This window comes from Crocuta crocuta, unplaced genomic scaffold, assembly GCF_008692635.1.
Source record: "Crocuta crocuta isolate KB4526 unplaced genomic scaffold, BGI_CrCroc_1.0 scaffold152, whole genome shotgun sequence".
In the NCBI taxonomy this organism is placed as follows: Eukaryota; Metazoa; Chordata; class Mammalia; order Carnivora; family Hyaenidae; genus Crocuta; species Crocuta crocuta.
Window position 1 is genome coordinate 5,160,959 of NW_027528798.1, and position 22,215 is coordinate 5,183,173.

Consider the following 22,215-nt stretch of genomic DNA (forward strand, 5'->3'; position numbering starts at 1 on the left):
TCTTCAGGTTTACCAAGCATGAGACAGAACTTGAGAAATGTTGGCAAATGCCATTCCTCAAAGCAAAAGGAGGAAGGGTCATAGGTGGCCCTATGGATTGTCTGTGTAGACCGGGGGCCCTGTTCTTATGAGTGTGACACTAGCAGCCTGGGAGCTGTTCAGCCCCCTGCCTCTCCTCTACTTCCAGTCCCAGAGAATGCAGGTTTTGTTTTCTAACTCTGAGGACTGTGTCCCCCTGCAAGCACTCAATATTTTATCCCATCACTTGACTATAGCTGTATTGGGCATCTAGTAGGCAGATTAATAGGAACCCCTGATGAGTGACAAGTGTCAGCTCCCTACCCCCTACCCAAATTGCTTTCCACCAGTTGTTTGACAGTACTTGTTTCATAGCATCCTTACCAGCTCTGGGTTTTAAGCAATTAAAGCATTTTTCAATAGTTTAGTGGGTAATGATAACTGGTTACATTTCCCAAGATATTTAACTTGTATTCCTTCATTTTAATGAAGTGCTACCTCAATTATTTCCCTATATATCAAAGGAATTTGTATTTTCTCCATAGATTTGGGTGTGTGAGATACCCCCTCCACTGGCATTGTACTCCACAAGAGGGAGTTCTGCACAGGACCAGACTCCCAGCCCCCTGATGGCTTACTCCACAGATGTTTTCAAACTTTTAAACCAAGCAGCAGAACCTTTTCTTAAACAATCTCACCCAGCACCTCTTTATATAAAACAGTAATTAGCCTACGGGGGTAGTCCTGGAGAGCACCTCCCACCCCCTCAGGAAGCCCCTATCTTACCTGAAGAGGAGTCGCTGGGACCCTCTTGATCTTCCTCTGAAGAGGGGGCGCCACTGCAGTCAGGACCTGAAAGGAGATGAGCGGTTCACAGAGGTGTCCGGAACTCAACCGACAGCCACCCAGCAGCCCAGAACAGGTGAGCTAGGTACAAAGACCAAGGGGCCCCACCTGCGCCAGAGGCAGTGCCACACCCTCCGCGTCGCCAAGGAGAGGGTGTGGACGGGGCTGCCCTGCAGGAGAAGTGCAGCCAGAGGGGATGGGGGCGGAGGTTTCTGAGACAAATGTGCACAGGCCTGGGGGTCGGAGGGTTGTCAGGTGGGGAGCGCTCTGCCTGACTGGGCGGCAGGGATGAGACCTCCACTTGGACAGCTGGACCTGGGCCTGGCCGCAGAGGATGTGCGGGGTTGGGGGCGGGGAAAGGCTGATTCGGAGCTCCAGCCTCGAGGCCTGGGTTTGATCTGATAGGGGAAGCTAGAACAATCGGAGCTTTCCCCAGGAGCTCGCCGTAATCTCAGCCTCGCAAAGATACGTAGCGGTGGGAGAGCGATGAACCCAGGCGGTAGAAGAGTAGCCACCGGGTCGGGTGGAGGAAGCTGCGTGGAAAGAGAAAACTTTCACAGCAGGTAAGGGTGAAGGTAGGCTGGCCTAGGGGACGCTCAGCAGAGACACTTCGTGACCTCAACAAGGTCTACTTGGGAGATGGTTGGGAGGGCACTTTTGTGAAGTGGTGCCTTGGACAAAATGCCACTGACTCTCTGTATCTCCTGCTGGCTGTGTCTGAGCATCAGCAGCTCCAGACACTCGCGCCCCGTGGGGGTTGGTAAGCTGGGTCTCGCTTTCTGGCCCCGCCCCGCCCTCCTAACCCTGCCCTGGCCTCGGGTATTCACCCCGCCCTTGACACTCTGGCCCCGCCCCCTCCTCGTAGCCCCGAGGCACCTCATGGACCGCGCCCCCTGGCTTGAGGCGCTGTTCTGACTCTTTAGCCCCGCCTTCCAGTCCCAAGTCAGGTCCTCTACTCTTCACCCCCATCCTTGGCTCCCGGCCCCCCCTCCTGGACCCGGCCCTGCAAGTTCAACCCCCACCCCGCCGGGCTCCGTGTGCAGCGCTCCTTGGCCCTCCACCTTCTCCAGCCAGTTTGGCTGCCAGGACCAAAGCCCTCTCCACCACATCTCAAGGCAACCGTTACTCCCCAGCACTCTTCTGGACCAGCTTCCGTCCTTTATATACACTTAGTTTGCAAATCACCCAAACTGTATTTCAGAAGAATCTGAAATTTAAGTCCCCGTCCCTCTGCCCACAAGCCAAAGATGTCGCAGAAGGGCTGGAGGAGTGCTTCTTCACGTGGCAAACAACTGGCTCTCCCCTGCCTAGCAATCCATATAGAGAAGCTCCAGGGAGACCTGGGTTCTAGTCCTGGGTCTGAGCCTCAGATGCCCCCTTCTCGGGAACACCGGGGTGGGGATCACTCCAGGATCCTGGGCAGCTATAACCAGGATCAAATGAGCATGAGATGTTGCCAGATTAGGGTGGGAAGAAGGAAGCCATAGATCCCGGGGCCTGTCTTCCCCTAGGAGCCTTTTCTCCCACGTGGCACCCTAGCTTCTTTCCTCTGAGTTAACCACCTGGCAGACATCCCTCCCCACCTGTAGCCTGGGGAGTCCAGCCTGCCGGGAGGTCAGAGGGTGGCTTCCAAGGCAGGTCTTGTCCCCCTGTACCTGGGATGTCTGCCTCTTCACCCTCCGTGGGCTGATGACCTGCATATCCCTCTGTCCACCCTCTTCCCGGGCTGACCTGATCCTAGGCCAGTGGCTGGCAAGCATCTAGAAGTGGACGTGGAGGAGGCAGTCCCCTCCTGGGCCATCGCAGCCTATGCAACTCTCAGCTCCCACCACGCTCTCGTGGGGAGGAGCTCCTCATCTCTCAAGGAGAAGTTTCTCAAGGAGGCCCTTTGTCCCCAGACGTTCTCCAAACTGTCCCCCTCCAGCTACACAACCTCTCTTCCCCACCAAACTCTTCTAAAACATTCTCTACGTGGTTTTTCAAAATAGAATTAACTGACAGGAACTATTTAGGGAGGGGATCCCAAGGGGAAACGGAATCTCTACAACCTTGAAATTACAGGACTTTTTTTTTTACCACAAAAGAAAAGAAAAACATGTCAGATCATTGATATTCTCAGCCAGACCTTGTTTTGAAATAATGCTCTCCTCTGTCCTTTCACAAACTACAGGCTTTCACCCTCTTTGAAAATAAGATCACATCAAGTCAGGGTTTCAAAATGGGAAAAATTCAATCAGCGCCTCCCTCGGGCCAACTACACATCTCAATACACTCGCAGGCCAGCAGAACAGGCTCCCGCTACACCCCCAGCTCAGCATCACCCTTCAAAACGCACCGGTAGGAAATGGTGAAACAGAAGGACCTTTCATCCCCAAGGGAGCGAGGCCTGCAGGGCTGCTCTCCTAGCTCCGGAAGCTGGCGGTGCCTGGGCCCGGTGGAGTCGGGGCCTCCTGTTTAAATAGGCGGTGGGAGTGGGGCAGGGCGGGCCTGGGGGGCGGGTATGGAAAGTGGGCTGTTTACCCAGCACAGCGGGGCAGTGTCTGGCGACCCAGCAGTGGTCCTAGGCACGCGCCTGCCTGCTTGTCCACCAGCAGCCTCTAGCCCACAGGCCCCTAGACCGCAGACCAGCACCTGGGGTGACCTCCGATGGATGTACATCTCCAAGTGAGACCATGTCCTTAGATGTTTGGTTCCGGCTCCTGGATGCCTCTACCTCTCCTGAGACGGCCCATCAGCAGAAGCAGCTGTGGAGGGTCGACGTGCTCCCTAGACCAGGAAGTAGTGGCCTCCTCAGGCAGGGCATCTCTCCAAGTCTCAGTTTCTACTTTCTTTCTACAGTTTCTACTTTCCCTCTGACTTTTAAAGTTCCAGAAATAGTGTGTATAAAGGGCCTGACACCTTAGGAGGTTGATTTATTTATCTACATAGTAATGCTGGGGCCAAGTATCTTTGATGAGGTTTCAGCCCAGAGATGTTTGGAAACATTCACAAAGTCACACAGCCCTTCAGCTGAGTGTTAGGATCAGCCTGGGACTAGGCTGGTTCCACTAGGTGGAAGCCCCTTGGGGTGAGGGTGAGAAGCAGCTGCTGGCCTTGGGGAAAGGTCTCGACTGAACTTTGGTGAAGGAGTTACCCCTAAACTTCCAACACCACAGCAAGAGGAGAGGCATGGCTGGATAGGCATACTCAGATGGCCAGTCTGTGCACTGGGTCAAGACCTTATTGGCCAGGTGCAGAAGTACCCCAGAGTCACTGCTAGGAATGGCCTGTGAGAGGAGCTGCCCCCCCATCAAATTCATATACTACAGCCCTAACCCCCAAGGTGGCTGTATTTGAGATGAGGACCCGAAGGAAGTGATTAAAGTTAAATGAGGTCATAAGGGTGAAACCACGATCCAATCGAATTAGTCTCCTTATAAAAAAAAGACATCTGAAAGCTCCCAGGGCCTCAGCCATGCATTGAGGAAAGGTCATGTGAAGACTGCAAAGCCAGAAGGAGAGATCTCATCAGAGTCCCAATCAGCCAGAACCTTGATCTTGGGTTTCTAGCCTCCAGAATTGTAAGAAAATACATTTCTGTTGTTTAAACCCCCTCGTCTGATATTTTGTTAGGGCAGCCTGAGCTGACTAACACAGGTGGATGGGATTGAGCATGGCGAGCATGGGAGGACCAGGGATGAATTCAGAGGATTCCAGGTCAGCCAGCTGTATGGGTGCTGAAGTCGCTCACTGGCCAGGGGTAGGGTGGGTAAAGGCAGGGTTGTGGTGTTGAGGGACACGTGTGTGGATGTGCCCTGGTGGCAGTGGGATATTCTGACCCAGAACTCAGCAGACAGGTCTGGGCTGGAGCAGGATTGGGGAATTATTAGAGTGTAGATTAAATATTAGGAGTGGCTGCATTTTGTCAGATCACTATTCTTTCTTTTTCAGCTGGTCCATTCTAATTCCAATGAGTGTTAGATCAGCTTTTGTCTTTCATATTTTTGTAAAAAGTCAACCATTCTTTCTCTCTTTTTTGTTGTATAATTGTGCACAAATTCTCCTCAGTTTACAAATGAGTCTGTTTTCTTCTACTTACCCAGAGCCTTAGTAGCATAACTGACATGTGGTTAGGGTACTCATGTGTGGTTCAAATTGCTGCCCATTTCCTCCTGAGATTCATCTTGTCTTCATTATTTGTGACATCAGTTCTTTGGTCATTCTTACCCAATTGCAAAAGAACATATCTCCCTTCAGCCTGCCAGATCATGTATCACTCCACATTGTAACTAGCAAATGCTGATTTCTTTCTCTCAGAGTTACACTTGAAAGGCACAGTGTGCATTCTTTATTTCTAGGCTGAGCTGTTTTTTCATCTCTGGAAACTTTTCTTGTATTGTTTCTTTTCTGAGGTTTCCCTCATCATGTGCCTCACCCCGCTTATCTTTTTTTCAACTTCTGTAGGGCTGTGACACCATTTCCCTTTCCCAGCAGGTTATGTGTACCTCTGATTGTTGTCATTGTCTGTATTTCTGGTTTGATGTCTTGCTTTGTCCTCAACATCACTGCTTTCTCAGCTCTATTGTTTCAGTTATTCCAACTACTACTTCCAGACATGTTTCAATTCTTTCATGATTTCCACCATGGAGTTACAGTCGCCCCCCTCCCCCCCACCACCACTGTTTTTTTTGTTTGTTTGTTTTTTGGTCCTGATCTGTTCCTGTTAGTAATGATTTTTATTTTAATTTTTTAACGTTTATTTGTTTTTGAGACAGAGAGAGACAGAGCACGAGGTGGGGAGGGGCAGAGAGAGAGGGAGACACAGAATCTGAAATAGGCTCCAGGCTCTAAGCTGTCAGCACAGAGCCTGACGCAGGGCTCGAACCCACAGACCGTGAGATCGTGACCTGAGCCAAAGTCGGCCACTTAGCCGACTGAGCCACCCAGGCGCCCCCAGATTCCATCATTTAAAAAACAAATTCATGAGCATTTATTGAGGGCCTACTGTATACAGACATTGCTGTTCTGCATTTAGCACTTGCAGGGGCTTGCTAAGCTGCTAGGTTTGGTGCAGCAGAATTCTGCAGTTAGAATTGCTTTGAGGGAGGTTCTGGTTAAGGACCATTTATTCCATCTTGTTCCAAAAAAGATTTAAGATGACTTAAACTTTGTTCTATGTACAATATAATGAGACTTTTTTTTTTCTTTAAAGCAGTGAGGGAATTAGAGTTAAGGGAAAATAAAGGTAGAAGAGGCACACAGCAGCTAAGCAGAGATACAAAGATAGCACACAGGAGGTGAGGGTCTCTTTATTCTGAGGGTGGCCTCGGTGGGCAGAGGGGGCATGTCTTATGACTATGGCTTCTCCTTTTGATTTCTGTTGGTGGTGCTGAAACAGCCCTTTGTTTTGAGCTCTTCCTTGAAAGGCTGTAGCACAGAGGAGGCCCCCATGGTATGACTCACTCGGTAAGCCCCCTAGGTGGGAAATGTTTACTTAAAATTTTTTCCCAACAGGGAAGGAACTGAAAAGAAACAGAGGCAAGATACACATGTGACGGCGTGGGCCGGCTGCATGTAAACACTGGGTCAGCCGCCTCCTGCTCATCTTTTCAAAGGTTGGTATTGATGAGCAACTAATCAGCTGTGTATTTCCTGTACCCTGAATCTGATAGTTTCCCTGTTTTGGGGCGACAAGTGTAACCTGGGAGTAGAAGGCGTCTTGGGGTCTCTCTGTTCCCACAGAACTCCAAAGTGGCCTCATTTCACACCTCTCAGGAAACAGTTTTCCGAGTGACAGATTGATTGGTGTATGGGTGGTTACCAAAAAAGAATCTATTTTATTAGCTGTTTGTCTTGCAAAGTGAGATCGCTTTTTAAAACTTTATCAAAATGTCATCATCCTGGGGTTTCAGAACGTGCGCTCTGGCTTGGAGAGAAGATCTGCAGATGCTGGTGAAGAGCTGCTGGGTCAGGGTCTTCCTTGAGCCCTTGGGTGATGAGCCCCGGTGTGCCACCCAGCCTGAGCTCTCTTGGGTGGCATGGAGGGCACAAGGGGCAGCTGGGCACCAAAGAGCTGTTGCCAAATCTCATCCTGATGCTTGAAATGGCTTTTTAAAAATATACCAAGGGAAAATAAAAACCTAGACATTCATACACATGAGAGATCATGTACAGATAACTTTGCTTTTTGTGTTGAGAAGGAAATAGAAAACATTCCACTTACTAATTTTTTTAGATTAGAAACAAGGAACTATATTAAACAATTAAAAAGTATTTGATTTTCTATTAGTGGCAGTTAAAGAAGAAAGATAGAGGGAGACTAAAAGCAGTGGAGGGAAGGCCGAGGGTGGAATTCAGTCCCATGGAAGCTTCAGTGGGCCCAGCCAGCGTCCACCATGCTCACGTCCAAGCTGGGATCTCTACTACGAACTGCTGAGTCCTCTCTGCCCCTCCATGCTGTCCAGTGCCTCCAGATCTCCCTCTGCTCACAGAATGAATCCATCCACCTCGCCTGGTTTGGGGGCCCTTGATGATGGGGCCCAGCCTTCCTCAGCCTCACTTCTGCCTTTCCTTCCCTCCCACTGATTTGTTCTCACGGCCCCAACCTCTAGCTTTCATCTTTCCAGGAACATACCATGCTCTTTCACGCCTCCATGTCTTTGCACATGCTGTTCCCAGAGTCTGGAACACCCTCCCCTGTCGGTCTACCTGGCACCAGCCCCCATTCCTCAATCACACACCCATGCATTGGACTTGTAGCCTAGAACCCCCTGAGCACTGAGCAAAGAGACCAGTCCCTGAAACACACTCAGAGAACACACTAGCCAAACCAGAATGTCACTTACCCAAAGGTTCGATCCCCTTTGTGTGTACCAGGTGGCACAGCAGGAGCTATGAGATTGGTTCAAACCAATTGTTTGAACTAGTGCATCACTTAGATTGCCATGCATAAAGGGAGATTCTGGAATCACACAGCTAGTGTGAATCCGGTGCTAGTGTGGCAGAACTTAGATTCTGTGGTTAAGACTTATTATCTGTGGCCCCATCCTGGCCAGAGTTTTGACCCCCCACAAGGCTCCCTAATGCTCAGAAGGCACCCACAGACCGGGATAGAACCCCTCCAGGGGTCTGGGAAGGCTGGTAGCCACCACCCTTCCCTCTTTGCCACCACCTTCCTGTGTCCCAGAGAGATATGAGGTGGATGGCGCCACCATTTGTTCGTAATACCTGAGTGCGAATCGGTCCATGGATTGTTGTCTTGAATGTCTGTCTGGGCAGAGAGCTGGGGTGGCTGGGAAGGTGTGAGCCAGCAGCAGTCAGACAGAGATAATGTTAGGGGATGTCTCTGGGGGCACCCTGGTTGAGCCCCATCATCTCTCACTGGGTCCTTCAGCCTTGCCTCCACCATTCGTTCTCCACACAGAAGCCAGAATCCTCTTTCTACTTGCAAACCCCAGCACCCTTCCAGCTGAAAACACCCCCCGGATAAAACCCATGCCTGGGGCCCACCACCCTCTCCTGTGTCACTCCTTACTCATCTCATCCTCCCTGCTCGTGCCTCCAGAGCCCTCCTGTCTCCTCCTGCGGTCCCTGGTTTCTTTCAAGGCAGGTCTTTGCTCACACTGTCCCCTCACGCTGGAACCCCTGCTTGCCTGGCTGGCTGCTCCCCTTCAGGCCTGAGCTGGTGTGTCCCTTTCTCAGGGAAGCCTCCCCAGTCTCCGCACGCTTACTATTAGGGACTCCCATAGGGAGTGCCCATTGCTCCCGTCCCTGCCTCTGAAGAGGCTGAGACCAGGGTCACATATCAAACAGTCCTGGCCACCAGTATTCAGACCAGGCTGTGGGGAAGAACAGCTGCAGGGAGGAATATGCCCCACGGTAGGTGCTGAATCTGGTTCTGGGAAGTTAGGGACCTCATAGGAGGAGGGGGACCATCCAAGAGGCAGATGGGTGTGTGGAACGTGCCTGAGCTATGGCCACATGGACCCCGTGCTGCAGCCACAGCTGTGGATGAGGGCAGGCAGAGGACAAAGGGGGTGAATGGGCAGAACCATGGGACTCATCCCATTTTTGTCTTGGTGAAGAAAGGGGAGCCAAAACGAGCACTTGGGAGAAGGCGGAAGAATGCAAAAAAGATGGCTAAAATATAGCCCTGTGTTTTTTTATTTAGTTCTCAGATAATCTTACTTTTTTCATATGCGCTTAGAGTAGCTGGAAAAGGAGGGCCCTATGTGGCAGTCCTGGATGAGAAAACCATGTGTCAAAGCTGTTGCCGAGTCCCTCACTCTATTTTTACCTTCCTGACACTACCTCTTTGATCTGCGAGGAGGGATCCTGGCCTGAGGTGGCCCCAGCTGACATCTCCAAGGCAAGTGTGGCCAGCCCTCACTTCGTTCTCCGAAACCACCAAAAAGCCAGCTATTCACTTCTCTTGAGCAAAAATAAATGCATTAGACAAATGTTCTCAGGCAAACTTAAGGGAGGTGAACACCAAATTACTCCATAAATTACTTTTGTTTCCTTTCCTCATTTCAAAGTTGGGGTTTTTGTTGTTGTTGTTGATGAATAGGTTAAAGTTGGACAGTAATTAGTGTTCTTAAAATAGAAATCCACATTCCCAAGTTTAGAAAGAAAACCCATCTAGGAATGAAAGCATGTGGACGTATGTGACATGCCATTCCATTAGATTCCACAGAATCCTTTATGAGGCTCAGTGGGGAGCGCCTGTCGGGTGGGGTTTGTGCAGGACACACGACGACGACAGACCACGTCTGCGGTTGATTTTCATTCCGTTCCCAGCTCCAGTTCAAGGAAGCCTTTGACATCTGTGGCCGGGAACTCTGGGGGTTCACCAACCTCTAATTACATTTCTTTTTAAAAATATTGATGAACAGTCCCTCTGTCGATTGAATCATTTTGAAACACTGAGGCTGTAGCGGTTGGCTCTGCGCAAGGCCTCCTGGGGCGGCAGAGCCTCTCCGGAGGCTCTGGGACGCTCTTTCAAACACTGAGGGAAGAAAACTGTCTCTCTGGGTGGGGGTGGGGGGGGTCACTTCAGGATTCAGAATCAGGCCTGTCCAGGCTGCAGATGAAGGTTTAGGTGGGGGTGGGGGGCACATTCCTGCTCCCACTGCCCCCCAGCCTCATGCCCCACTGCACATCTGGTCACCTTGTCCCTGCCATGTCTGCTGCTCGGGATGGGGGACAGTGGGGCTGGAGGGAATCACTTCTAGTCCCATAAGGTACAGAAGAGCTAAGCGCCATCCATCCCATCTTGGAAACATCTATAGAGAAGAGCACGGCAGGCCTAGGCCGCCCCAGAGGCAGCTGTCTGCCATGTGGGGTTGGGTAGGTGTCCCCATGCTCCGGGAGGACTTGGTGCCCAATCATCTTCTTCTTGCCCTCCCTACCAGCTTGTCATTGCCTGTCCTCATTAACGGACGACTCCCCCAGCAGCCAGGTATTGATAGGGCTTCTGTAATGACCTGTCTAGAGAAGAGCATCTCATTACAAATGGGTATGTCGGAGATGTCCACGATACCCGGAAGCTCCTGAGTGTGTGGGGTTGAGGCCAAGTTCCTGACATCATCACGCCTCTCTACTCTATGGCACAGCAGAGCGGCTCCTGTTTTCGCCATTGTACAGATGTGGTACCTGAAACCCTGAGAGATGAAGCGTGCTGCTCAAGATCCCAGTGGAGGAAGTGGGGTTTGAACCCAGCTCCATCTGACTCTGAAACCAGACCTCTTCTCAATCTACCCTGCCACAGAGCCTCCTGCACCCACCTCCTGCGCTTGACAAGTGGCCTCTGGAAGGGGCCACCCTCAAGAACATGCGCCGTGGCCCTGGGTAAGTGTTGGGAGCTCTGTGGCGGTACCAGCGGCTGTGGTGGTTCTTGTCAAGTCCTGCCCAGCTCTGCTGGGACCCCCCCTTAGTTGGGGGCCCTTGTTGACATGACCCATTTGGACTGCAATTTTATGAGGTAATTATGGATCAGTTTGGTGACCATCAGGCCCTTCTGCTCCATCCTAGGAAATGGACCTAACTCTGTTACAGGGTAAATCAGATATAATCAGCTCCTAATTCGATATAGTGGCTCTAAGTCACATTTATCAAGATACAGAAGCTGGTCCTGTGAGTTATTCAACAATGGTGGCTGGATTACACTCAGGCAAGAAGAACCCATTTGCTGACAGTTTAAAAAAAATTAAGTGGAAGAGACAAACCTTTCCAGTATTGTACGTTATTAGATACACTCGTGTTCCAGACACAATCAAGGGCATCTTTCAGACTGGCCACCTGCACACCTCAGCCTCATCCTGCCGTGGCTCATCCTTCAAATCCGGAGGATTGAAGTGCCTGGACACACAAGAGCCTGGACACCTGGAACACCTTCCTGTTCAAAAGCCAACCTGGGTGATCAAATGGTGGGCAGGGGTGGCTGTTCCTGCCCCTTCTGTGCCTGAGGATCCTAACACTCTTAGCTACAGAGTTTAAGTATATGGCAGACTTCCTTCCTAGCTCTGAGTGGGATAGAATCTCTCTTTTGGTTGGTGGTTTGGAAGTTACAGTAGGCCAAATAATAATCAGATTATTGGGTGACTGTGATTGGATCTGTTACTTTTTTTTTGTTTGTTGAGAGATTGGGGGGGGGGCATTGAGAGAGAATCTTAAGCAGGCTCCATGCTCAGATGTGGGGTTCAAGCCCATGACCCTGGGATCATGACCTGAGCCAAAATCAAGAGTCGGATGCTCAACCGACTGAGCCACCCAGATGCCCAGATCTGTTACTTTTGCATTGGATGGAACTTTACATCTCTACTTCCTTCCCAACTGCCAGCTGAGTTGACCAACAGCAATCCCAGGCCCACACCAGACACTTTTTTGCAACCTTAGGGAGGCGGTAGCCACAAAGAGCCAACAATGTTCCATAGACTCCAACCCCAGCCTCCCTTAGCTGTATGGGCCTACGTGAGCTTCAGCAGCCGTTCACCCACACTAAGGCAGGCTAGTCACCTTTATTCACTTTTTATTTTTTTAAAATATTTTTACATTTATTTATTTTTGAGAGACAGAGTAAGACAGAGCATGAGCGGAGGAGAGACCGAGAGAGGAGACACAGATTCTAAAACAGGCTCTAGGCTCTGAGCAAGCATTCAGCACAGAGCCTGACACGGGGCTCAAACCCATGAACCGTGAGATCATAACCTGAGCCAAAGTCGGACTTTGAGCCACCCAGGTGCCCCATTGTGACCTTTGATCCACCAAGTCTCCACTTTGGGTTCTTGCTCCCCCATCTCCTCTCACAGATGTTAAGGTCTAACTCCTTTAATAAATTCCTTATTCCACCACACTTAGAGTGGTTCTGCCTCTTTGATGGAACCTTGAGTGATAAAGTGCCCCACCTCCTCAGATAGGCCTCATTTCTCTCCCCTATAAAATGGGGACGGTGTGAGGCATGCCGGTTCCAGGAAAGGGGCTGAGTCCAGATGGCGGGCCTGAGCCTGGGATTGACACTGGCATGTACATTTGTCATAGGCTGCAGACAAGCTTCAGGCCAGCATCATGACTCAGTTGGGCTTTTCATCTTGGTACTAGCTGTAGGATCCCCACCGAGCAGGGCCCTATGAGGTCAGTGGACATGATTATACTGGTGGCAGAAGATGTGGGGTGTCCCTCCACACGGGTTATGTAGCACTGTGGGTGCCCTGAGGGAGTGTTTAAGGCAATGGCTGGTCAGAGCCTGACTGGACACTGGTGTCTTAGTCAGGAATGCAACCCTAAATTGGAATATCATTCCCCTGGGAAGCCAGTGTGTGCTGAGTTAGGAGGCTTCCAAGAAGCTGCTGAGAAGAGCGAGAATGGCTCTTTGGACAGAGACGCACTCTGCTGACTTGCTAGTGAGGAGGCTTTGTTCCTCTGATGACAAGCTAGTCCTGCCCCTCAAGGCTGGAGAGTGGATTTGTAGATGCTGTCTCAGCATGGCGCGTACCCAGCGCCTTGATGCCTATGGCCTCACGCCTCTGCTCCCACTATAACACCTGCCACCACCATCCACGTGGCCCACTCCTTCACTGTATTCAGGTCCCTGCTCCAATGCCACCCCCTTAGAATAGCCGGTGCCACCCTGTGCAAACTCACACCCCTTCCATCACTCTCTCTGCCCTTACCCTCCTCCATTTTTCTTTCCAAAATTTCAGCACTTAACACATGATGCATTTCCACATTGTCTGTCTTCCTCCCCTGGGAAGTGAAGCTCCACGAAGGCATTGCTTCCATCTGTTTTGTCCACGGCACCCAGAACAGCACGTGGCTCATAGTAGACATCGTTGCAAATTAGCTGCAGGTCAGAACTGATCTCACCTCTACTTATGTCTTCATTTGTGCTCGAAAACACCAAAGACAGCACCCCCAGCCTGAAGGAAGGCTGCTGCTTGGTGTCAGGAAGGCTGGTTTGATCAGTTAAGTACTACACATGAGTGCTCAACACCAGGGCTTTTAGTCTTTTCTTCTGATCATTACTCTTGAACTTAGGATCTGGAACCATTTTGGAAGTGGATTTGGTGTGATTAAATTCTTTCCTAACCTAATCCTTTATGGAAAACAAAAATTTTAAATGGAGTGAATTAGAATCGATTTGCTGATGTCTCATCACTTGCAAGATAATTCACCCCTGGCTCATTTTAAAACCCATGGCCAGGCATCATGCCCTGAAGAGTATTCCACTGGATCTTCCTGTAAGAAGGAGAGGAGGCTCCCATCCTTACAGAGGGCCTGTGATTAGAAGAGTTACAGGGGAGTCGGCAGGGCTGAGGCCGAGAGCTGTTGGAAAGCCCACACACCTTGTTTTCCAGGGAACCAGCACTTCCTGGTAGGGCTGCGGCATGGCCGGGATGGCAGGTAGCATTACAAACCCTGGCCTGGTTTCTCTGTTTTCTCTTGATATCCTCATGACCGCAGTTTGGAAAACACAAGGAGGGGTGGGGTACAGGGAGTGGTGCACAGGGAGGGTCTGGCAAGGGACTTGCAGTAGCAGGACTGTAGGGTCAAGTCGGGGTCTCTCCTGGAGGAGGAGGGAGTCACCTGCATGGCTGGCCCACCTGCCATTGAGGCACTAGCCTCCCAGAAGCTGTTGTGTTTGCAGCTCAGCCCAGTACAGAACCCGGGGGCGTCATGACAGCAAGAAACAGTGTCTCCAAGAACATAACATAGAAAAGAAAGCTTTTCTATGTTTGTTTCCAAACAGGAAACAAAAAGGGACTGGTACTTGAAGAGGCCACTCTAGTGACCTGGACCCTTGTGGGAGGCCCTGTTGTTGGCTAGGAGTGGGGAAGCCGTGCCTCCTCCCCGTAGCTCCAGTCACACGGTGCACACGTGCAGGCTCTGTGGGCCGCGCTGGGGCAGAACCTGGCTCCTACCCAGATGTTTGCTGACTCTCAGAAAATGGGATTTCCAAAAAAAAAAAAAAAAAAAAAAAAAAAAAAAAAAAAAGAAAAAAAAGAAAATGGGATTTCCCTCTCCTGCTGATTGGATTTTTAACTTTGGAGATTTATCATTTGTTTAATCTCTAGCTTTTGGGTGCAGACAGCAGGGTTTCTTCCCCCCAGACAGGTGTTTTAATGAGGGTTTGGGGTCACAGGCTTGGGGCTCACGGTCCTCCGTCTTCGGTCTTGCTGGCCTGGCCGGCACAGTTCCCACGCCTCTGCCGGCTGCCTGGCCAGGCTTTATGAAGGGAGATGCACAGGAGCGCCGGGGTGGCTCAGTCGATTAAGTGTCCGACTTCGGCTCAGGTCATGATCTCACGGTTCGTGGGTTCCAGCCCTGGGTTGGGCTCTGTGCTGAGAGCCCGGAGCCTGAAGCCTGCTTTGGATTCTGTGTCTCCCTCTCTCTCTCTCTCTCTCTCTCTCTCTCTCTGCCCCTCCCCCACTTGTGCTCTGTCTCTCTTTCTCAAAAATAAGTAACATTAAAAAAAAAAAATAAGAGATGCACAGAATCATTCTGTCTGGGAGGCCTTCTGGTTCTCCCTCCTCATGAACCCAGCTACATTCAGATAAGCATGGCGGCTTGGGGTAAAGTATGTGGCTTGAGAGGCCTTTTCCTCTTTCATAAACATCAATAAACACGGCACAGGCTCCGGAGACGTGCCGGCTCAGCCGCAGGATGGCGTAGCACAGACACAGCCCCTCATGGTCAGACCTTCACTTCACTCCCTGCTCCTCTCTGGGGGCAGTTTGGAGGCTGCTGTGGGCATGTGCCCCTCTCCCAGCTGGGCCTTACCTGAGGCATCCCTCTGCCCTCCAGCCAAGACTCAACAACTAACCCAGGAGGAGCACATTCTCTATGCCGGACACAGTGCCTCACAGCGTATCTCACTCAATCCGCAACTCAGTCCTAGTCTGGAAGCCCTCAGAGGTCACAGCTTTTGCCCTTGGTCAGCAGCAAGGCCGGGATTGGAAGCCTCAGGGATGTGTCGCTAGAGCCTATGCCCTTAGCTAGCCTGTCATTCTTCCCATGGGGCTCATTTGATGATTCATTTCTTATTCTATACCCAGAGACAATGAGGCGGAAACCAGAAGAAAGGGGGACTATTATGATATCACTATTTGCCGTTTACCTAAATTAGATAATAAATCACAGAGCTACTTGAAAAATATACATGTCAACCTCCTGAACGTCTGGTTATCACTTAATGCCATTTGATGGTATACGGTATAATTAACACTTTCTTATAGATAATATGCTACTTCTGTGAAATGGATAAGCAACTGAGAAAGTGAATTAACCTGTCCCTCTTCTTCCTTGGGGACAGGGCAACAGACCTGTGGTTGTGTGTAGCTGGAGTACTTGGGCTGATGGATGGGCAAGCCTTCCCAGCCCCCTCCAGGCCAGCATGGTGCACTGGGAGCGGGGAAGCCTGTCGCCTAAGTAGCAGCGGGCCCAGCTGAATGATGCTGCTGAGCCCCAAATAACTCCGTGCCCATTCATCAGCCTCAGCATAATTGGGCATCTGCCACTGGCATCTCCAGATGTTTGCCTTGATCAGATGTCTATGCGGTTCAGTGTTTTCATTGAGAGCCTCATAAAAAGCTCTAGCTGGTTGGGGACGCTTATTGTTCATCTTATTTGAGTTCCTTATCATGTGCAAAATGTTCCAGGCACCATTAGGAGACACAAAAGACTCAGAAAACACAGTTTCGGGGGCGGAAGCTCACCCTAGCGTGGAAGAGACACGGCCACTGAAATTTACAAACATTTGCTGAACACAATCAGCTGGTGGAATGAAAGTCGCTCACAGAAGCACATCAGGGCAGGGATGGGGGTGGAGGAGACTGAGGATTTAATGCTCGCCTGAGGGAATCTTCTAAAATCAGATGGGTGTTCCAGGCTGTTTGTTCATTAATGTGGTCTTCAAATTACATCTCAGCGAAATTGGAGTATGGGGGCCCAACTTGAGGCAGAAGCTCGATCGAGAGATTAAAAGGGACACAAATCTTGCTTGAGGTGAAATGTTTGAGGTGCAGGTCCAGGCGCATTATAATTATTGCTTAACCGTAAATGTATCTTGGCAAGATACATTGATTTGCACATAGGTTGCTAAGGGCTTTTAAGGGAAAACAAACCATAGGCAATGAGAACTGTCCCCATCAATTTACCAAATTCATGCCTGAGACAGCATCATGGCAGCTAGGGGAACCCTGCTCAAAGGCATAAATTAAGGCTATCTTCCTTCGAAAAGGATAATTTAAATGATCAATAACCTTTTTTGTAAGAATGCTTTGAGAGTATTCCTTTTCTTAAAAATATTTTATTTCTGAGAGAGAGAGAGAGAGACAACGTGAATAGGGGAGGGTCACAGAGAGAGGGAGACACAGAATCAGAAACAGGCTCCAGGCTCTGAGCTGTCAGCAAAGAGTCCGATGCGGGGCTTGAACCCATGAACTGTGAGATCATGACCTGAGCCAAAGTCGGACGCTTAACTCACTGAGCCACCAGGCACCCTGAGAGTATTCCTTTTTAAAAATTGACTTAATTTATTCTCTCCTCTTATCAAAAAAGGATTTGTAGAGATTTATAACAAAACATACGACACTGAGATTATTAAAATAATAATGGGAAATTAGAACACAGTCAGAAAAGAGAATACAAGTTTTCTAACTACAATGGCTAACCTGACTTTTGTGACCAACCTCTAAATTTAGCTGAGCTTCCTGGAATCCAAGGTGAGAAGGGAAACATAATCAATTACATGGTTTAACTACTAAAATGCACAAACTATGTCAATTCTTGACTAACTTTTCATGAATTTATTAAAAAGACAGAGAAAACTTTGGGGAAGGTGGGGGATATTTTTTAAATATTGAGAAAGGAAGAGAGGCTTGAAAGAAAGGAATTTGGGTTTTCAAATTTTGTGTCAGAAGCAAAGCTTGGGCTGCAATGATAGACACGCCCACTAAGATCTGGGTGAACCTGGGATAGCTCAGATTCGACCAATTCACTGCTGCATGAATTACTTTGGACCAGGACCCAGGCGTTTAGCGTGTCTGGCCCATCCCCAAGAAGAGGCTCTGTTTCTTTGCTCTGCTCTGCCCAGACAGTGCCTGGTACGTTTTGTCCATAAAGAACTCAAACATGGCTTTGTCTCCCCTGGGTTGAGAACTCCAGGCAGGCAAGGACACAGTCTTCGCACCCCTGGGTATCTGCCTGCCACTAGTAGCCTCTCAATGTTGGGGGATGATAGCTCAGAAGCTAAAAATGGGGAAAGTATTCATAAAACAGCAAACATCATTCACAACGTAGTGGGGACAGTTTTCGGCAACTCTAAGTGACAACAATCGAATCTTCCAGTTTTCAGCTCTCACTGGGGAGAACTTCTGGATGGACCTGCCCAGAGGCAGATCGGCAGTTACAAAGCGTTAGAGGAATTGGTACAGCTGTGATACAGGGCCTCATTTTAGAAGGATCTGCCTTGGCCCCTGCGACGGGTGCTCACGGAAGGGCTCCCAAGGGCCTGGGAGGGACGGGGAGGAGGGGACCTTACGAACAATGCAGAACTGTCCCCAGGAGTCCTCCCAGCTGGCTTTAGGGTGGGATTCCAGCAGGTACTGCATTTTACAGTTGGTTTGCAGCCGCCTTTCATCCTCAATTACTCAGTGCAGATTCCTATGCTGCTCTAAAGAGCTTTTGTGTTTCACCATTTTCTTTGAAAAATCCCTAGAGGGCTCATTTTGGTCCCAGCAGGGAATGCCTTTCCTGAGAAATGAAGTCCCGGGCTCAGGCAGGCAGTCTCTGGAGGCCCCAGAGATCCGACAGGCCGGCAGAGGGGAAGGGTGTGGTGCGGTGCAGGGAGGGAGGAGGGCCATGGCCTGGACGTCAAGACCCCAGAAGGAGGGATATATCTGCAAGCAAGACATTGCTTGTGGGAAAGTCAGGGTGTATGGGTCCCTGGGTCTGTGATGGGGGCTTGGTGTCTGAGCCGGGGTGCTGCCTGGGGACACAGCAGCAGACCTCCCGCAGAGCTGGGAGGCTTTGGGTAAATCAGGTTTCCCCTCAAGGGCTTTGGTTTTCTTCATCTCTGAAGTGGGGATTTGAATAGTGTATCAGTCACTGTGATCAGATCAGATCAGCCAGATCAAGGTGTCCGGTCACAGTGCCCAGCTCAGAGCCCGAGCTTGGTGTGGTGATTACAGTCCTTGTTCTCAGGTCCTGGAGCTTGAAGGAACCACCGGAGCTTGAAGGAACCACTGGCTCTCTCCCCTAAGTCTTATGTCCTTGATATTGGTGAGTTCCACCCAAGGGAGAGGAAGCTGGGCTTAGTGTCTGCTCAGGCAAGCCTCATGGCCTCCCTGACCCTATGTGGGAAGTAGGGCATCCAGTCCCCCCGGTCCCCTGAATGCCGTGGGAATCAAGCACTGTGAAGACCCTGCAGAGGCAGTTCCCTGCCCCTGACTCTACCTCTTGAGGACTGAGGACAGCACTCATAAGACCCACAACTCAGGGGCACCTGGGTGGCTCAGTTGGTTGACATCTGACTTCACCTCACGGTTTGTGGGTTCAAGCCCCGTGGGCTTCTTGTGCTCTCCTTTCTCTCTGCTCCTCCCCCACTCACGCTATCTCTCTCTCAAAATAAATTTAAAAACTTAAAAAAAAAAAAAAGACCCACAGCTCAGTGGCTGGTAAGTGCTGGCGGTGAGAATATAAACTGGCTACTCCATGAGGATTGTATAGGAAGCATGGTGCAGGGGCGGGGGCGGGAGGGTATGCTCCTCAGGAAGCAGGGAGAGCAGAGGGCTGGTCCTTGTTGTCCACAGACCTGGGATGGCCCCACTGACCTGAACACTGTTGGTGTCAATTCAGATGCCATTGTGAGTTCCAGGCACAAATGACCATGAATTCCCCTCCCTATCTCATTGCTGGCATTCCCAGCCTCAGGGGTAAGACTGTCCTATATTTTTATATACTAAATCTGGCAGCTCTCTAAGCGAAGGGGTTAAGAATAAACAGTGCATAAGCGACTGGATTTAAATCAGCCTGATGTGGGACACCTAAGACTCATAGAAAGCCATAGAAAGCCACGAGGGAAGGGGCATCCCCATTACTAATCCTCACTTTGCCGCAGGGGTCAACAGAGAGTCATTTTATCTGTTTCTCTGCCGTGAATGGATATACTGGGATAGATCTTGGGTGTTTTGTTTTTTTCAGCTCATAATTTTCTCCAGACATAGAGAAGAACTTATAAGCCAGATGAAGGGTCCAACACTCCCATTACAAGTGGTGCAGGTAAAATAAAGAGTAATAGAGATAGGCCCCGACCCTATCATCCACGGAGAGAATTGAGGACAGTGAAGACTGCCAAGGGCAGGAACATAGCACCCAAAATGCCAGGTCAGGAATTCCCCAGACTTTCCAGGAGATGCTAGAAAGTTCTGTCTAAGTGAGGAATCAGTTGGGCATCACTGACTGCCACTGTGACATCACTGTTCAGCCTGAAGGTGTGAAGTTTGAGAAGCCAGCAGAATGAGACCACGTGGCTGTACTGCTCTGAGGCCGGGATGCCCCCGTGAGCAAGGAGGAGGGCAGTGTCCAGGCAGGGCAGGCCTGCGTGTGGCCTGTCTGGTGGTCAGACTCCCAGGGAGGGCCAGCCCGGTCCCCCTCTTCCAGGGCCCATGCCTGTCCTCCCGATCAGAGTGGGCACAAACTCCTTGGGCACCTGGTATTTGGACACTGCTGCCAGGTTGGAGTGGGGAGCTCCAGTTATGGGGGTCACGCTGCCTAGCAGATAGGGGCTCAGAGCTAGGGCTGACCCCCTCCCCCCTCCCTTGCCTAAGTGACCACTACAGTTCAGGCTGGAGGCCTAGGCCTGTGGGACTCAGACCAACCCTTTTCTTGATTCTCTGCTTGGAGCTCCTCCTCACTCCCCAGAAGGCAAGAATAGAGGGGTGGGGAGTAAGGCGTGGGAATGGGGGAAGGGGGGAGTGGGGAATGGATGGGGGCCTAACTGAGGCTTGGCTACACACAGAATTGAGGTTGGGTAGGTGGAAATGATGATGGATAATAAGCTAAGAAAATAGGGCCCATGCCCAGCAATGGAGGAACATGCAGTCAACACGTACTGCATCCTTGTAAAAGTAGCTGGGCCACTAAAGCAAGTCCCATCCTTTATCTCAGTTTCTGACTCTTTGAAAGGCAGTTCCTGATGCTCTCCCAGGGGGAAGTGACTGTGAGGCCCTGGGATCCCAGGGCAGTGGGGCAGCCATCAAGAAGCGCTGAGGAGTTGGGGGCTACGCATGGGGATTGAGGAGTCAGGATCATCACGTTTGGCGATAGGGTGGCTGGGAGGCCAGTGTGCCTTGGGCAGAAATGAGGGTGTGGGGGAAGGAAGGTGTTTGGGGACATGATGAGTTTGAGAAGGTGGCAGGCAGCTGGGGATGTGGGCCTGGACCAGGGGGAGCCACAGAGGCAGACGGTGGGCCAGGGTCATTTGTATCAGGAAGGTCGTGAATAGCCAAGGGGCATTTGCTGAGAAGAGAAGCCAAAGACAGGTTGTGGGGAGGGCTGGCATCTAGAACCAGAAGCAGGAGAGAAGGTAGAAGGATGCTGGGAAAACACAATGCATGGAGGCTAGGGGGGCAGTGGTGGTTGTTGGACAGAGCTGTGCCAGACAAGACTGGGGGAGAGTGGCACACCTTCCTGGGAAAGCAATATGGAAGAGAGGGCCCAAAGTACAGATTACAAGGAATGAGTGGATGACGAGGATGTGGAAGATTTTACTGATTGTCAGGATACCTCCCCAGCAGCCTGCTAGGAACCATGCATGCCTGCTGGCCCAATGCCCCGTTCCGAGACACACTGCCATTCCTGGCTGCCAGACACAGCGAGTGGTGTGGGGAGCCCACAGCTAGGATGACAGCCCCCAAGTTCCACAAGAGCTCAAACCACTTAATGCCAAATTTATATAAAAGGTCAAGATCAGGAAATGCAACAGATTTCCAGCCACATTTACCTCCCAAAACATAGCTGTGAATCCAGAAGCAAATCGAAAACATTTCTGAATAGTCAAAATGGCTGCCCCAGCACCTCCAATACTATCGGGCTTTGCTTTGTAAGGAGACAGACACCCTGAAGCCCTCACTCAGAGCCAATCTGCTTTTACTCGTGTATTTATTTATTATTAAAAATTTTTTAAGTTTATTTATTTGAGAGAGCGAGGGAGAAAGCACATGTGCGTGTACGAGCGGGGAGGGGCAGAGAGAGAATCCCAAGCAGGCTCTGCGTGCTGCCAGCACAAAGCCTGATGTGGGGCTCAAACTCAGGAACCACAAGATTATGACCTGAGCGGAAACAAGGAGTCAGACATTTAATCATCTGGACCACTCAGGTGCCCCTCATTTGTTTATTTTTTAAAGATTTTATTTTTGGGGCTCCTGAGTGGCTCAGTCCGTTAAGTACCAGATTTGGCTCAGGTTTCATGATCTCACAGTTTCTGAGTTCTGCCCCCACATTGGGCTCTGTGCTGTCAGTGCAGAGCCTACTTGGGATTCTTGTTCTCTCCTTTTTCTCTACCCCTCCCCTACTCATGCTTTTTCTCTCTCTCAAAATAAATAAATAAATTAATTTTTTAAAAAAAATTTTATTTTTAAGTAATCTCTACATCCAACATGGGGCTCAAACTCACAACCCTGAGATCTCAAGAGTCTCATATTCTTCTGACTGAGCCCTCCAGAGGACCCCATCCTGCTTTTCATTAACACACAGTTCTGATAAACACTGCTAGCTGGTTTCAATTGAAAAAAAAAAAAATCAAGACAAAAGGTACCATGTAAGTGGCTCAGAAAATCTCAACTGCGTGAGATCATCGGGGCAAGGCTGATATTC

General features: G+C 50.3%; 1 protein-coding gene and 1 long non-coding RNA gene across 6 annotated transcripts in view; both read left to right on the plus strand.

The window, feature by feature from the left end:
• Positions 1–1,122: 1,122 nt before the first annotated feature.
• On the plus strand, positions 1,123–7,003 carry LOC144224505 (uncharacterized). Of its 2 annotated transcripts, XR_013333066.1 has the most exons (5): positions 1,123–1,427; positions 3,035–3,201; positions 4,477–4,560; positions 6,358–6,458; positions 6,756–7,003. It is a non-coding gene; the product is annotated as an uncharacterized LOC144224505 (long non-coding RNA). The 2 variants fall into 2 exon arrangements; XR_013333067.1 differs by lacking the exon at positions 4,477–4,560.
• Positions 7,004–18,582: 11,579 nt separating this feature from the next.
• LOC144224506 (uncharacterized) overlaps positions 18,583–22,215 on the plus strand; it is a 96,461-nt gene continuing 92,828 nt past the window's right edge. Inside the window, exons 1-2 of one of the 4 annotated variants that reach the window (XM_077755505.1) lie at positions 19,846–19,900; positions 20,169–20,265. In XM_077755505.1, the coding sequence (XP_077611631.1) occupies positions 19,893–19,900; positions 20,169–20,265 (105 nt within the window). In that variant the 5' untranslated portion in view covers positions 19,846–19,892. Of the gene's footprint in view, positions 18,622–19,845; positions 20,266–22,215 lie in introns of those variants that run through there. The other 3 variants (XM_077755504.1, XM_077755507.1, XR_013333069.1) reach the window with 3 other exon arrangements.